Raw genomic sequence first — 18186 nt, forward strand, 5'->3', positions numbered from 1 at the left:
GTACTCCCCTTTTCAACTGTTTTAAAACCTGCAAAAACTCGAATTAGACTCTGTTTTTCCTTGTGGCAAGGATGGCGCCGAAGGGAAGGGGCGGTGCGAGGAATAAAGGCGGTGTGAACGTTGAAACATTGGTCGTGACTACAACGGGCGGTGAACAGAATGTTTCTGATGCGGGCTCCAAAACCTTAGGGGCAACCAGTAAGGAGGCTATTACGTATAACATTGGCAATTCCGGTAGTGGAGCGGCTGGCATTGAAAATGTTAGCGCACAGACTGAGAAACATCAGCCCGGATTAGTCGCTGATTCACAGATATTAGTGCAAGGGGGGGCAAGGGGCCATGGGAGCCATATAGTCTCAGTATCGAGACTCAGCAGTCCACCAGAGCCAAGAGACACCGGTTAAGCAAAAGACTGTCGCAGCTATCTTTGACAAAAGACTGGGCGCCAAGTCGAAAAGAGACAGTGGAATGTATGGAGAAAAATAATGTGGAAACCCTCAGCAGTACTCCTACAGCGGGTACTGGCAGGAAAGAGGTTTTTGAAGCTACAAAGGTCAACTCGGCTCCTCTAGGAGTAGTCACATCAGCAAGGGCAATCGATGTTACCGCCCCTCAGCCTAGAATTAATTGTGAACTACCGGTTCAGGGAACCGATAAAGGCCTTGAATCTGAGTCGGATGGCAAATTCTATTCAATGTCAGACCTAACGACCCTTTCTGATAAGGAACTTGAACTGGACAGTGCCAGCAATCTTGGAGACTGGGGGGACCTCCCAGATGATGAGGAAGGAGATGAATTCGAACTTTCTCCTTCTCAGGACACGGTGAAGAAAATAACGGATAATAGTGAAGGAGCACAGCGTGCGCGAATCCAGCCTCTGACACAGATCAATCTGGAGGAAAAGCTCGATGAGGACTCAATTATGCTTGGCCTGATCTACAAGACTGTAATAACTCACCGTAGTGAAACAAAAACTGAGGGTCAGCGAACGCAAGGAGCTGTAAAAAAATTGCAGAATACTGTACGGCGCCTACTAAAAACTTGCTCTGAAGTAACGTCACGTGTGGTTGAAGTAGAGGAGAGAGTGTCCTCTGTGGAAGATACTTTAGCGAAACAACAAACAGTTGTAGAGTCTATACAAAAATCTAGGGCCGATGTGGACTGGAAGCTGACGGACCTAGAAAATAGAGCACGTTGTAACAATTTACGCGTGTTAGGAATTGCAGAATCGAAGGAGGGGACAGATCCTCGCAAGTTTGTGGTCCAGTTGTTTAAGGAAGCTTTTCCAGAGCTGGCCTTGTGGAACTGGAAAAAAGGAGGTAATTCGAGCCCATGGGTTTCCGTTTGTGTTGCGACAGCGTGGGAGACAAGGTGACCAGAACTTATACCCAAGGGCAATACTAATCTGTCTGAATAACTATTTGCTGCGAGAGGCTCTTTACGATCTGGCAAGGCCGGAGAAAAAACGATCTGGTATGGGGTGCGACTTCTTTGTCTGCCCGGATTTTTGTCCAAGGACTGTTAATGAACGATGGCAAATGCAGAAATGAATCGCTCCCTTTCAATCAACTGGTGCCCAGGTTTTCTTGCTGAATCCCTCTAAACCAAAAGTCACTAGAAATGGTCAAACACGGTTCTTTACATCTGCTAGGATGGCGCAGGATTATTTAAAGGACCTTGAGAAAGATGTTAAGAAATAAGCTACATTCTTTTGGGTCCTGATATAGGGATTTCGTAAAGCTTGGCTTAATTGCACCAGGTTAATAGGGTGGTGGGAATGACTAATTCACTGTTATGGTTATTCATTGAAGCATTAATAGGTGCATATTTTTACCTAAGGATAAGTATTCCTTTACGAACGCACAATGCCACAATAAGGCACTTTGCTCTCTTGTTTATTTGTTGGTCTTTATTTTGTTCTAATGAAGATGACAACGTAATTCAATGTATATTTAGCTTTGTATAGGTAGTGCAGGGGATTTATAGGCACTCTAAGGGAAGCTTCGTCTTTTTTCTGCTTTATGATTTATGTCTCAGGCAATCTATTGGTTTTGCGTCCCTGTAATCATGTAGCTCTCTAATTTCCAGCTTCACTGACATGGTCTATGAACAGGGTGCCTAAATATTTAAGGTAAACTTGCTAAAGATAATCTGTTTTATAGAGAGGAAAGAGAGTAACACATGAGTCTGGTAGGGAATTTGATGGGGTGGGGGAACGGTTGTAGCACCTCGACATCGCTGAGGACAGTGTCCTTAAGCCTCATTTTGGGTGGTGGGGATATGGGGGGGGGGTGGGCGTTGTAGGGAAGGACAGGGTGGGGGGGTGGGAGGGTTTGGAATTTCTAAAATCAGAAAAATTTGAGACTAACATTGCAATATTGGCAGGTCATTTTCCTTCTTTGACGGTCTGTAGGTATCACAGCACATTATTAAGGCTGAGGAAAGCTAATCTTCGTTTGATTTTTCTAAAATTAGATAGGGCAGGATAAACTTGCTATAGGTACTTGGAATGTATGTGGCCTCAATGACCCTAAAAAGCAGTCATTGTTCTCCAAAATTGTTAACTCTATGCGACTGGACATATTATGTATACAGGAGACACATGTACCATGGGGGAAGCGGGAATGTCTCAGGCTCTTTGGGTTCGAGACCTTAGTCTGCTCTAAACAGACCTCTATGATTAGAGGGGTAGCCATATTTATAAGGCGTGGTGTAGGCATATGTAAAAGGGTGCTCGGGGATAGAATGGGAAGGTGGGCCATAGCTGAACTGTGTATAGGTGGCAAACCTTAAACGATTTGTAATGTTTATGGATCGAATTTAGACGATCCTGACGTATTCAAATACTTAGATGTAGAATTGGCAGCATGGCCCAGCCCACTTTTCTTCTGTGGAGACATAAATATTAATATCTTAAGCGATTTTGATTTAGCTAGAGGTTATAATTATTTTGGGAGAAAGCCAAAAGTATTTAAAGCTCTTCAGGCTCTTCTACAGGAACATGGCCTTGAGGATCTATGGTTTTTACACAATAAAACTGAAGATGGATTTACGTTTTATTCTATACCTCATTAAAAAAATGTTAGATTAGATTTTGTTTTTCTCTCAAAACTGCTGGCAGCTTCTTCTGTAATTTTTTGCCCGCCGCGGCTTCTTTCCGATCATAATCCCTTGATTGCCGAATGTCCTTGGCCTCGAATTAGAAAACCTCCCAGGGAATGGACGTTTGAGAGGAATCTATTATTTGAGGAGGAATATTGTCTACATATTAAAAAATGGGTTGTCCAATTTCTGAATATTAATAGGGGGACGACTACAGATCAAACAGTTTGGGATACTCTGAAATCCGGATTACGGGGTGAGACTAAAAGCTTCTCCTCCTATAGGTGGAAGTTAGAGCAAGAACGCATGCGCACTCGCATGAAAGAGCTCAGGGAGGCTGAAATTGATCTTATCCTAAATATTAAGAATCGACGTGCCATAGAGCTCAGTCAACAAAAAGTAGCAATCTTGAAAGCTCGGCTGCTCGAGTCTCTTGGTCAGGACCTAGCATTAAAGTATCTTCAGCATCGTACAGAGCTATACGAGTTCGGGGAGAATTCTGGCAGGGTCCTTGCTAAGAGACTTCGTCAGCGCAGCATACAGAGTCAGGTTGTAAAAATACAAGATGAACAAGGAACAATATATGATACCCAGGAGAAGGTCAATGAGGTGTTTTTGGATTTTTTCTCTTCTCTTTATAGGGAAGATATCTCTAGTTCAAATATAGATAGGGTTGTGGAAGACTTTTTAGTAGTCACTGAGTCTGCCACTATTACTGATGAACAGGCTGGGTTACTGGCCGCACCCATTCAATGGGAGGAGGTCGAGCTTGCTGTAAAATCTTTGGCTAATGGTAAGGCCAGTGGCCCAGACGCTGTTCCATTAGAATTCTATACGTTTTTTTAACTGAAATTGGTCAGTTTTTTCTTGTGGTACTAAGAGCTGCCCAGCAGGGTATAGTACCTGAGTCATGGCAAAATGCAACTATAGTTTTGTTTTAAAAAAAAAGGTAAACCTGAGTTATTACCATCGTCATTCAGGCCGATCTCGCTAATTAATAATGATTCAAAAATATTCTAAAAAATAATGGCAAATCGACTCGCGCAAGTGATTACCCCGTTGGTCTCCATACATCAGAATGGCTTTATTCCGGGATGGGACACAGCAGATCATGTCAGGCGTTCCATTGCTTTATTAGATTGGGCCAATGTCACGAACTTCCCCCTCGGGTTGATCCTGTTGGATGCCGAGATGGCGTTCGACAGGGTCTCCTGGGGGTTTCTCTGGGACATACTTAAATGGAAGGGATTTCCGGCTGAATTTGTACAGGCAATTCGCGCAATGTATATCTCTCCAAGAGCACAACTACGCATCTCCGGACAGCAGACTGATTTTTTTGCTATTACTAGGGGCACGCGGCAGGGATGCCCTTGTTCACCCCTGCTGTTTGCCTTGTATATTGACCCTTTTCTTTCTAAAATTGAGGCTAATCAGAATATTCTACCGATAAGAGCTGGTAATATTTCATATAAGTTATTAGCCTATGCAGATGATATAGTCGTGATAACAGCGGATGCCGCTTCTGCACTTAGGGAACTTAAGGTGCTCGCTGGCCATTTCGGAGCAGTATCGGGCTATAAGCTCAACGTTTCAAAGACGCAGGTGGTTCAGACGCCTGATATGTTAACTTCTGACGCCCCAGTTGTCTCTGAAGCTACGTACTTAGGAGTGCGTATAACCCCCGCAGTGGATACTATTCCAGATCTAAACATCCTATCAGCAATGGATTCAGTGAACACTAAATTAGAGCGACTTGATAGTCTACATTTATCTTTATATGGACGCTGTAATGTTATTAAAATGCTAATTCTTCCTACGTTTTATATTTATTTAGGACTATCCCTTTGTTATTCTCGCAAAAGAGCTTGACTAAGGCAGATAGGGTGTGCTACAGGTTTATATGGGGATACAGACGCTCACGTCGCACAGCTAAATGGATGTGTCTTCCTCGTGATCGTGGGGGCTGGCCGGTTCCCAGTCTGGTTATGTATTACTGGGCAGCAATGCTACAAGTAATGGGTGTGCTGATTTGTGGCGATAAAGCGAATGTCCCATTATGTAATCGCCCTACTATTTTTGAGTTAGGGCTGGGATCTGCTGCAAAGGGTATTCTACTTGAGGTCTTGGAGCCCAGCTATTATAAGCGAACGCGTTTCAAAGTTATGATTGCTGCATCTGCTATATGGCGGATAATGAAGAGGAAACTGTCTATTTCAAATTTAAATCTGTATACGTCTTTTAAAGCTACCCGAGTGTTTCCTAGTATTTTCCAAAACCATATAATGTAATGTTGGCAAAGGCAGCGTGTTCATGGGCTGGTTGATATAGTGGTGGACGGACAAGTCTTACCTTATAGTGAAATCAGGAATAAATTTAAGCTATCCCCACGCGATTTCTTTAAATATTTACAGATTCAAAGTTTTATTTATAAATATCAAAAGAAAACACCAGGCATTTTGGATAAAGTACCTATTATTGAACTGATTATGAAGAAAAGTAAAATAGGGACGCTTTATCAATATATATTATCCACCCTGCCGGACGATCTGAACATCCAAAGTGCTAAGGGGGAATCGAAACTTGGAAGGACAGGTATTGATTTAACCCCTGTGCTAGAACTTGCCAGTCAGGCCATGATATCAGGTTCACTCAAGATGCAAAGCTATATGGCTATGTTAGATTTATACTATACGCCCGCTAAGATTGCAAAGTGGGGGGCTACAAAGGGCAATGCCTGTGCTCGCTGCGGATGGTTGGCTGCCGATATAATACACATGTTCTATTCCTGCCCATCCCTTGCCGGGTTCTTAGCAGACATTGAGCGTTTTATTAATTCTATACTTAAGATCACTGTGGTATTGACCCCGGCATTAGTGATATTTTTGGGTAGATGTTGGTAATATTTCAACAGGCAGGAATTCTCTATGTAAATCAGCCCTTACATTTATAGCCATGTCGCAGGTTCGCCTGTGCATAACATCTCAGTGGCTCTCCTCGGAAGCTCCAACCTTTATGCAGTGGCGAGCAAGATTGCTAGCTATCCATAAGCTTGAATTTTCCGTTTTCTCCTGTAAAGGGGGGAGGTGGCGACAATTGGCAACTAGGATTTGGGCACCGGTCCTGGAATGGGTTGGTTAATGGGAAAACAGCCATCTGCTTACATATTTCTGTTCTGTTTGTAATTTCTTGTTTTTGCGCTTATCTTTCTTGTTTCATGTTCGATTTCCAAATACTTTCAATCTCTAGGAATGTTTTGTGGTACCGAAGGACTATGTATTGAAATAATTTCTGTTTATCAATTTTTTATCATTGACCAAATTTGCTGTCAAAATTGAATCTCTATTGTCAATGTATGGTCTCATCAATAAAAATAATAATATAAAAAAAAATGAATACCATGGAACAAGAATATTAAAAGAAGGAAGCCTGATCTCACAATGTGTCCTTGTGATTTACAGAGAGATGATTACAAAGGAGATCTTGAGTGGAGACTGGGAGAAGGTTCTGAAGCTGTCCATGATCGCTGCTCATCCACTGGCATCGGAGAACCTCAGTCAGGATGCAGGTATGTGATGGAGAGAATCACACAGGTAGCGTCAGTGATGGACACTAAAGATGGAGCCTCAGGCAGGAGGCAGGTATGTGATGGAGAGATTCACACACAGGTAGCATCAGTGATGGACGCTAAGGATGGAACCTCAGGCAGGATGCAGGTAGGTGATGGAGAGAATCACACACAGGTAGCATCAGTGATGGACGTTAAAGATGGAAACTCAGGCAGGATGCAGGTATGTGATGGAGAGATTCACCCACAGGTAGCAACAGTGAGGGGCGCTAAGGATGGAACCAACAAAGAAGAAATTGGCACGGAATCTGTAATATAAAAACAATGCATTTATTAACCTCAAATGAGGGAGGTTGCGTCACACAGTACTCTCAGGCCGCTGTATGAGACAGTGTAAGGATCACAGAGAACGGGGGCCTTATATATGCTTACGGTTACATAGTCAGCATAAAACCAAGGGTAGGTCGTGGCACATACAATCATGGTTATTGACTAATATGGGTATACAAAATTTGCTTGCTCAACAAAGTGGGAGGGGAGACTAAACTGAACACATCAGTAAGAATAGCCTGACAGTTCTACACTAGGAGCAGGGGCATTCTACCATCTAGGCCTTTCTGAGCAGGTGCAAGGCTCTGGAAGAGGGAGAAAGCACATGGCAAAGACCTTGGATAACTAAGATGGCTGCCAAGAACAAAATGACTTTAAGCTCATGCTAGCAGCGATTCCTGCAATCTTTAACAGTCGCTCCTTTTAGCATGAGCTAAAGACATTCCTATGATCTGGAAGGAACATAGAAAATATTTTGCACAATTGTTCTCATAAATTCATCAATATCCTAATCCATTGCTAGGTGGGCATTTACATTTTAACATTTCATTAAGCAGGTATATATAAGGTATAAGCAGGAGTACAAAGGGTACAGAGCATTGGGTCATCATTAACATACAGATAGCAGGAGAGAATAATGGCTATTATTATGAACATAACCATCAATATTTCTCAACCCCAAGCAAAAAAGCAAAGGGCTAGAATATCAATTAATATACTTTAGAAGGAGGGCAAAGAAGAATTTATCAATTGTTTAGCAAAATGTTTCTCTTGTCCTTAAGGAAAATATTTTAAAAAATACAATGATTATTACAAAAACAATCCTCACTCCAGGGATCCAGGAGACCAAACGGAACCATAGGAATTAGGACGAGGAGCGGCAAAGGGCTGTTCTTCCTCAAAAAAGGGACGACCAAAGGGGTACATTACTAACCAACAGAAGTCCTTGGAAAATTTAAGCCGCTGTACAACCAGCCAGAGGGGAGTCTTCTCCCTGTGTCCGTTTTGAGCCTCACAGGCAGGCTCTTGTTGTTCCCATGGTGGAACTGCACAACTCGTCCCTCAGGAAAACACGGCCCAGTTTGAGAAGAAAAAGTCTTTCATTCAGGATAGGGCAATCACCTTCTGGGGCAAATGCCCTAAGGTATCCTGTCCAGTGTCTCAGGCAGTGCACCAGTTTTCTTCACTTCAATCTAACAGGCACCAGAGACACAGCACCTGTACCCTGAACTCAAGTCTTTCCCTAACTCCTGCATTGCTCCGCTGGCGCACTGCTCTTTTGTTGGGGCCACATATTAAGCATGGGCGGAATTTGCGAATTTGTGATACGGGAATTAGCGCAAATTCATAATCGCAATTCGCAAAATCCGCCAAATTCCGTGAGCTTGCAAATTATTATTTTTTGCGAGTTCACGAGATTTTTTTACTTGTTCGGGAACGGGAACTAGCGCATGCGGTCGCAACGGTCGCGAACATGTTGTTTCCATTTAACCGAAGAATGGTTCTGTCGGGTGAGAAACATGACTAATTCAGATTACTGTTACTGTAATAGAAACAAAGTCACTTTCAGACAGAGCCCGATCAGCTGGCAGATGGCAGCGTATCCAAGGAACTACGTGCCGGTGATACTTTCCCTTCAATACTAGGAAGCGGATTACAAGGCCACTGTGTGCCCCATCCTAACAGGCGATTTACCACGAAACGTCAACATCCTGCAAAGGCCCATTACCTCTAAGATTCCGCACAAACTTAAAGAAACTTTGTGAATCTCTAGACACTCATCAATACATGGCCGCTAACAAAGACAAGAGAATTGTGTATATATGTATAGATTTATTGTACAGATTTTGACTCTTCATTGCACATATTACTTCACTATGTGACCACTATTCACTATTGTCACTATTTTTGCACTTTATATTCACTCTGACAGTCGTTGTATGAATTGTTTGAAATATTTATTTAATGAATCCAATTCTGATAAATACAAAAATACAACGCATAAGACGCTGGGCCTTTTTTCATTAATTGCGAGGCCCCAAAACTGTGTTGTCTAATAGGGGGTTCTTCATTTCTATTACAATAACAGTAATCTGAATTAGTCACGTTTCTCACCCGACAGAACCATTCTTAGATTAATCATTAATTACCAAGGTTCTGAGGGACACAGGGTCACCCCTTTTTCTCGAATTAATGTTTCCACTTAACCAGCCTGCTCGCGATGCCTTTTTCCTGTTTCAGGTCGCAATGTCGTGTTCGCGTTTGCAATTTCCTGTTTCGGGTCTCAATGACGTGTCCGCGTTCGCAATTTCATGTATCGGGTCGCAATGACGTGTTCGCAATTGCGGCGTCGTTCGGTCAGCTAACAAAATCTCACAGCGCACGCAAACAGGGAGGTAAACTCATCAGCGAACGCAGAATCATGGTAAGTCAATGGTGCGCAAGCGAGATTGTATTTTTGAAGCGCGAACAAGAAAAAAAAATCCGCAAATTCCGCTAGCGGAACGAATTTTTGGCCCATGCTTACCACAGATTATACTCTGTATGCCCAGGTATCTCTTGATCAATAAACAAAGGCGTAGACTTGCATTTACTTTGGGACCAGGATTCAGAGGCCTGATGCTAGGATCTCTGAAGCAACCCTTGTTTCAAAAGGGGTCACCTCAAGCAAAGCCTCATTGCCGTTCTGGTCTGTCTGTGACTCTCAGCTGGGCAATAAAAACTTGAGCCACGATTTCTCCTTTCTGATTTTGTGACGCCGTCTTTCGCCGAAGACACTGGCAGGGGTACACACTTCACATCCCAGTGCTTCCGCCTTCACTGAGGTCCTAGTTGCCAGCAACGCCTGTGCTGGTTACCTTCACCTTGGCTTCACGCTGGACTGGTGCTGACTACCCAGGCTGAATCTGATGTCCGGGCCCCTCTGGCAATGGTTGTAAGGCAGCAAATATCAATTGATGGACATGCCAAAAGGTCTTTAGACAAGGCACAGAAATGGTCTATCAACAGAGAGGATAGTCTCAGAATACGTCCTAGTCTTGGGGCGCCCCATATATTAGTACTTGTGTTTCATAAGTTATAACCTTTCACTACTTGTACAGGACTGCAGACACTTCTAAAATTATTTCTCTTCATAAAGGCACCTACATTTTACACTTAGGGTCATGCTTTCATGTTATAGGCACATCAGGAAAATCTAAAACTGCTAATTAACAGGTTTTCTTATTACCTAAAGAACTTTTTTTAAAACTTCGAAATAGTGGGTACATACATTGTTTCAGAAGAATATGTTGTGACAAACAAACTCCTATAAAAGAATATTTTCCTTCAAAAAGGTTGGCTGAGGCTCACATGGGCGTCTTTCCTGACATTATGAACCTTGTGCATTCTACTTTTCACAATCTGGACTATGCAACATCATTTTCAAAGTAAAAAACCCTATTCACCAGCTCTAATAAGGGCTGTCAGCTCATTTACACAGACTAACTAATAAAACACTAACAATGCCCTTGCAAAACTGTATGTAGCATGAGAATAACATATAGTTCCCCTTAAAGGTCAAGTAAGGGAACAGCAATCTAGACTACTCATCCTTTCATAATTTCATGAGACAGGATGGGCAGTAACATGGTGTATTTTTTAATAATGCTAACAATTTTGAAACAGTACTACTGAATAGCCAATTACATTGCTCATGGCCATTTCCTAAGTAGTTTAGACAAGCTCAAAAGAGTGAGAAGACAGCTTTTGAAAAGTAACTTTTACCCAAATTTGACTTTGGTACTAGGGGCACTTAAAAATGAATAACCTACAATGTTTTGGCATATTAGAGACCATCAGGGTGTCCTCTAGATATCCCAGGGATGGGGGATCAGAAATGTGTAAGGTATACCCTTATAAAATGAGTTTTTGTACGCCAGGGTAAAGTGAAATTTCACATTTTATTCCCCATTGTGGTAAAGTGCTGCTTAAATTCAATTTTGATGCTAGGAGTTCACAGTATGATTATTAGACATTATAGAGACCAAAAATTGATTTTAGTGGAATATTTTTTAATAAACATGTTTTCCATATAGTAAAAAAAAATGTGAAAGTGTAATTTCCCCAATGACATCTACAGAACACAAATGACGACAACAAACCACATTGAGCTCATTCCAAACATTTCCAACAAGGGGCCACACATTCATAACACACAACACAGCGTGCTTAAGGCTAGCCATTCTGACATAAAGAACACAATCGCTACTCACTCACACAAGTATCACCAGTGTCAAACCACAAACCACATAGACATTGAAACACATAATTAACCCACAAATCAACACTTAGAACAAAACCAAGAGACTTTCCACAGACTGTACTCAAACCAAACAGTTTGTAAATACTAATTGTATGTCATATTTACAAAAAAAGCTCTCAAAAAGTGCAAAAGACTGCGCAAAAACAGCTGATAGACTGTTCCATGTTCAAGAAGCCAAAATACACCAAGTTTGCTAGTTTTGGCTGGCAGAACACAAAAAAAAATGCTCTGCATATCACAACTTATGAATGTTACTAAGTGCACAGACCAGGATCCTTTTTATGGACATATTTAGTCACCAAGGAAGAAATATCTTTTTTAATATACCTAAACCTTTTTAGGTATCCCCTCTAGGGGAACCGGCTGAGTTCATTCGAGATTCACATTGGTACCTTCCAAGAAAGCAACACATTCTACGAAGTGTGCTAAGAACAGGCATGGCAAGAATATTGCAGCATATACAATATTATACACAAAGTGGCACTTAACACAATGTGTGCCCTTCAAGTTATCAAGATTTAGAGAAAAATCTCCTCATTACCTGCCTACAAAAATTGCAATTTACATATATCCAAACAAGTCCAAGAGTTTGGACAAACAATACAAGTAAATCAAATGTCGATGACTTTACCAAGCACAAATTTCCAGGCTCTCACTGCCAAGTTCTGAGTGACCTACGGTCGTTTTAGAATACAAAGAAGTTCTCAGTCGGGAGCGGCAAAACACTTGGAGAATCAATTCAGGGAGACCATAAATATAATGAGTTGCAGAGACAGAGAATCTCCGTGCCCAGGGTACCTCCTCAGTAGAGTCCTGTTCTGTCCTCCTCAGTACATTCATGTCTCCCATCAAGACCACTCCCTTGGATTGCCGCTTCACTGATGAGGTCCACGTTGAGCGCCATTTGAAGAAATAGAAACCTTCTTAGGGGTTCACTGAAACACCTGGTCCTTTAAACCGACACAGAAGAAATTGGCACAGAAGCTGTAATATAAAAATAATTCATGTATTAACCTCAGATGAGGGAGATTGCGTCACACAGTACATTCAGGCCGCTGTTTGAGACAGTCTAAGGAGGACAGAGAACTGGGGTCTTAAATATGCATTTTGTTACATAGTCAGCATAAAACCAAGGGTAGGTCGTGGCACATACAATAATGGTTATTGACTAATATGGGTATACAAAATTTGCTTGCTCAACAAAGTGGGAGGGGAGACTAAACTGAATACATCAGTAAGAATAGCCTGACAGTTCTACATTAGAGGCACGTGCATTCTATCAGCTAGGCCTCTCTGAGCATGTGCAGGGCTCTGGAAGAGGGAGAAAGCACATGGCGAGCACATGGATAACTAAGATGACTGCCAAGAGCAAAATGGATTTAAGCTCATGCTAGCAGCGATTCCTGCAATCTTTAACAGTCGGTGCCTGTGATGTCCCCTGGGTTGCTTTCTGGATGCAGATACCACAACCCATGACACAGGAAGCATTAGCTCTGCTGTCTCAACCCTTTCATTGATTGGTTTCAAAGGTAGGTTCTCCAGATATCGAAGCATGTGATGTGTTTAGCACCAATACTGATGCATTTGTTCATTTGTGTAGTGGAGCCCCTGGTTTGCGATGACATCATATGTGAATCATTAACGAATCATTAACTATCCCGTATCTACTCATGTGTTAGAGGGTCGCAAGTGCTGATGCTAAAGTGCATTACATGAAGGAATAGCATTGATGCAGATGTTGAAGCTTATGGGACATCAAGCAATAGCTTCTGTGTTTTTTTATTCACAGCCCTGAAGTTTCCAGGTGTAAAGCTCTCATCTGCAAGATCCATGTCGGATGAAGGCACCAAAGCCTACTACCAGATGGGCTTCTACCAGCTACTGAACATCTACTGGGAGCTGAATGTCCTTCAGGATACGCAGCGGCAGGCACTCGAATCCTGGATCGCGCAAGAGTCGTACTTGCAGAACGGCACGCCTGAATACCAGCAGATCCTGGAGTGTCTCCGCCAGGAGTAAGACTGTCTCCCCGAAACCCCATCTCAGGAGAGACTGCTTGGGGATGTGGCACAGATCTAGAACACTTTCCTCTGCAAGGTATCCAGGAAGGTAGAGGTGGCCTTTACTGGTGTTCTTGTTTCGACCTGTGTATTCTTCACCATCAACAAGGTGATAGAGCAGAGGTGGTGTAGGTGATGTGAACCTTATGAGACCAAGAGTTGCTGTAAGATGTGTGGGAACCAGGGGAGCATGAAGTAGGGCAGAGTGAGAAGACATGTATGATCGTTCACACACTGTTGGAAAGTGGATTAATAATAGTAGCAGATGTCTATCAGCCACTGGCAACAGGGTCACAAACACTGTCTATGGCTCATAATAGGTCTTAGAAAATGACTCCCATGCTCAACCCTTGGTAGCTTGGCTGCGAGCAGGCAAGCTTAACTTCAAAGACAGGTATGTAAAGCATTTAAATACACCAATTCAGTAAATAATTAAGACACAACACACAATAAAATTCCAACACAAATTTATAGAAACAGGAAATATGTTTATCTTTAAAATGACACAAAAATGAAAACAATCTATTAAAGGAAACCAAATATATGAGTTTTTAAATATTTGGCACTATATAGCACATAGAAACCTATAGCGCATATTGAGACTTTTGGTTGCGCTACCCCAGTACAAAGTAAAAGTTTCAGGTTGATCTTGATGGAGCCCTGTGTGGCTGTCCCTCGCAGTAGTTTTCGGTCAAACTTTTTACCTTCTGACTTAGAAACTTTTCTGGAGATTTTCTTCCCAGAGTTCCTCAAGGCTCTCAGCCAGTCCCGAATTGGTGAGTGTTTCCTGGCTTGCCTTGCGACGAGCTACATGGTCAAACTTATGGAAGTCAGATCTTTGGGGCTTTCCAGAAGGATAAATCAGAGATCCAGGCGGGTGCGCTGTTGAAGGTGGGCTGCTTGACTCTCGCGGTTGGTCCTGGTCACCTCTCCTATGTTTGGACTTAAAAACTTTTACAGAGCTTTTCCTTCAGGGGTCCCTCAATGCTCTTCTCCAGGCCGGCTTCAGTGATGGTTCACCAGCTTGGGTTGCAGCTTACTCCCAGTCAAACTTTGGAAGTTGGACCACCAGAGCTTTTCAGTGGGACAAACCTGGACAAGTGGCTCAAGGTTGGGGTCGCTGGCTTGGCTGGCCAGGTTGAGGCGGTCCACTTATGTAGCGCTTTTCCAAAGTTGCTCTAAAGTTCTCCAAGCTTCTGTAACTTCTTCCTAAAGTTATCCAAAGGGTTCCAAAGTGTCCAAAACGTACTCCAAGTGTCTAAAAGCTCCAAGATTGTCCTTGAAAGTTTGGGACTTCAGTTCCCACAATCCACTTGGATAAAACACTGACAAATCAACTGGTAGTACTCCAGGCTGAGGATTCTTGGTGGTGATGTTCCAGGTGAGCTCTTTTGACCTGTAGCTTGCAGGGAGTCCACTCGTTAGTCCTGTTGAAGCAAGGTAGTCCACAGGGCTGTAGTTCCAGATTATGCAGCTGGAGCAGTCTTCAGAGAGCAGCGCCTGGTTGGTGCAAATCAAACTTCTCAGCATGGACCCTTCTTCTTCCTTGAGTTTCAAGCAGCAGACCTGAGAGGCTCTACCCCTCTCAGATACGTATTATAAGTTCTCTGGGTCAAGCAGGAGGCCACTCCTGTCCAATGAGGTTTCGGGCAACACCCCAGGGTTTGACCACATCCCCCAAAGTGTGGCACTATTTTCTCCCAGAGAGCACCATTTCTCCAAAATTCAAAATGGCTGATTTTCCAGCAGAGAGACCAGAGCTGGCTAAGCCCTCCTTCCGGATTGTCCATCTCCGTACTGCCCCACCCCATTAAATCTGCTCATTCCTTTCTTAATCTGACCATCTGGCTGGGTTCAAAGGGTGGGGCTGTTACTGGACCCGACTTACACTGTCGGTCCCCTCCCCTCTTTGAAGAGGATGCTTTACGACCCCTTCCCATTGCTCTGGCATTCCTATGCAGCAGAACCCAGTATGGCTCCCTGACCCCTGACCCCCTAGGCTACTCATCATCTCATCAAAGCAGTCTGGCTAATCGCCTTTATTCTGACCAATCAGGACAGCTCGCTGGAAGGCTGAATTTTGGATGACAGGCAAGAAAGTCTTATTACTTCTTGTCTGTACATTTTAGGAGAAATTCAAGAATAGATTATTGCGAGATTGATCAATACCCTTCCAGGAAGTCCTTAAACTATAGTTTATGATTCTGCCAGCAGGAATTATTAGCTAATAACTTCTTGCCATTTTAACCAATGTAGCTGGGGATCTTCAATGGGGAAAATGAACTGGCCAATTTCTCCAAACTCAGGCCTTATAAAACCTCTTTTTAAGGACGCTACCTATGTCCACAGGACTCCCGCCCTTGAAACACCTAGGAGAGACTTTAGGGGTTCTGAATATCCGGAAATATTGCAGATCCTCATTTCTCAGTGCTCCGAGCACAAAAGTTGATTTTGGGAAGCACTGTACTGCAATCGGGGAAACGACATGTGGAATATCACTAACGGCAGGGCATATAAAAACATTTTATAAGGACCCTCCTTATAAATATCGGACCCCCCACCCCTGGGACACCTAGGGGAGACCCGGGGGTATCTAATACACAAACACATTGTAGTTTATTAATTGTGAAGTGCCTTAAACACCAAAGTTGAGATTGGGCATAATTTGCATGTTAAAAGCAGTCCTGCCACCCTGGGCTGCTTTTAAGCTGGCCTCAGGCCTCAGCCGTGCTGCTGGCCTCTAAACTGCCATGCCCTATATAAACCGGGGACTTAAAACTTGTTTTTACCCCCCTCCCCTATTATGTGCTAGGGCATATTGGGGAGGGCATGCCAATCATATGGGTTCCCTAACTTATAGTATACCCTAGTGTATGTAGGTATTTTTAAATAAATCCACATTTGTAAGGCGCACAATCACCCGTAAGGGTCTCTAGGCGCTGGGGGCCGTCGGGAAGATTAAGCAAGCTATTGCCCAGAGTCACATGGTGCTGGGCTAACCTGCCACCGGAGCCGGGGATCGAACCGTGATCCCCAGATTCCAGCGTCAGTCGCCCTGGCCGCGGCGCCACACCTCTTCCACTGTATTCTAAGTGTGTTTTCAACATAGCACTGGCCCTAGGCCAGGTTAGGCAGAGACCAGGGTCAGTCAGAGTCAGTTACCACCAGTAGCAGTCTCCAAAATGTGGGGATGCCCAGGGCACAGGATGAACACACACCCTATAATAACAACATTACAAGGGAACACAGCTAACGGTCCCAGTGTTGAAAATGCTTTGAGTTAATGTCTGGGGTCCAATCCTATCGTTAGTAAGGTCCCTGTCAGATGCTCGCTGACTGCAGGCTGTTGGATACTACAAGTGGGAAGAAAATGACCAACTGGGTAGTGAGAGAAAGCAATGTATTCAACGTGTAGTATTAATGTTACCTGGTGGGTATGGCGCACACTGCCTGTGACAATACCTGGTAGAGTAGTGCTACTAAATATTAAACATCTCACCTCACTGCTTGTACGGACGCCAGGGCATACATACCTGGGAGATATGCATACTGGGCTTGTATCAGCAGAGTAGAAACAGCACAGCTATGTCAAGGTTCCTGGAGCCAGGCTTTATAACGGCCAAAAGTCCTATCACCAGGAGGTGGAAATCTCATGAGTCTCCACCCATGTGGGCCTGGTCTGCTTCTCTCATTCTTTGGGCGCGGGCAGAGAGTGTGGCGCGGACCAGCAAAGACGACTTGGGGCTTCGCGAATACCCTATGACTTCCAGCTGGAACACTATCTTATTTGAATTACAGTCTAGACTCCACTGCTGCACCGATTATCAGGTAGCTCAGCTGATCGCGAGCAGACCAAACCGAAATAACCCGCGTTTTCACGCTTCACCTTTATCCATGAGTACCATACCTTGACAGTTCCCACAGCTGTTCTCCAGCTTGCCCGAACATTAGATTAACCTTACCTCCATTTTACGTTTAGATATTCGACACCCTGATTCGTCGAACCAGTAAGTTTTTTTCCGGATCGGAACCCGTTGTAACTTTGCACAGCACGAGTGTCACATCCCCATGCACGTTTATCACACTTTGTTATGCTTTCACCTTTCTATCACCATTGTTGATACTATTGTTTTATGTACACATTTATGAACAAAACAGACTGAATGAGCCTTATTGTTTTTTCATTTGTAGACATGCTCCCGGATGAAGGTCCATTGCCCGAAATGCATAGGAGTTTACATTAATCAGTTGTGTAACGAATACTCGTATCGATAAATATGGAATGATTATTTGAAAAAAGTGAAAAAGAAAAAGAAATAAATGAACTTGACAATTTGAAATCTTGCACAAGAAATGTATTTTTTAACTTATTGAACATAATCTTCAGTGTGCCTCAAGCGATGCAACCAATTTCTAATTGAATGCACTTCTAACACTTTAACCCAGACAAAGTCACTGGGACCTGGGTAGATACTTGTTATAAATAGAGGGGTCCCGGACTGGGAGAAGGAAGGAATATAGGAAAGATAGAAAAATTACAACACAGATAAAAAACAGAAATGAATCCAAAGTACGATGTTTTTATTCACAAAGTACTGAAAACCTTATCATTGTTTATACAAAACATATCCCAAAAACTACCGAGATGTAATCATTAAACCGGCGGACAAGGGGGGCGCCATCATTGTCCAAGATGTGATTAAATATAAAGAGGAGATCATGAAACAACTTGGAGATGGGATCAGCTACAAAAAATTGGCTAGTGATCCTCCCTTGACAGGAAACCTATTGTCCAGGCCTCCTCTGCCAGAGTTTCGTCCAGCCGC

General features: G+C 43.2%; 1 protein-coding gene across 1 annotated transcript in view; it reads left to right on the forward strand.

Moving 5' to 3' along the window:
• The window catches only part of LOC144817672 (uncharacterized), a 207389-nt gene extending 189689 nt beyond the window's left edge, over window positions 1–17700 (forward strand). The window contains exons 10-11 of the mRNA XM_078674402.1: window positions 6561–6667; window positions 13090–17700. Coding sequence (XP_078530528.1) covers window positions 6561–6667; window positions 13090–13319 — 337 coding nt within the window. The 3' untranslated portion in view covers window positions 13320–17700. The remainder of the gene's footprint in view (window positions 1–6560; window positions 6668–13089) is intronic.
• The last annotated feature ends 486 nt before the right edge of the window (window positions 17701–18186 follow it).

Source organism: Lissotriton helveticus, chromosome 2_1 (genome assembly GCF_964261635.1).
Source record: "Lissotriton helveticus chromosome 2_1, aLisHel1.1, whole genome shotgun sequence".
NCBI classification, from domain to species: Eukaryota; Metazoa; Chordata; class Amphibia; order Caudata; family Salamandridae; genus Lissotriton; species Lissotriton helveticus.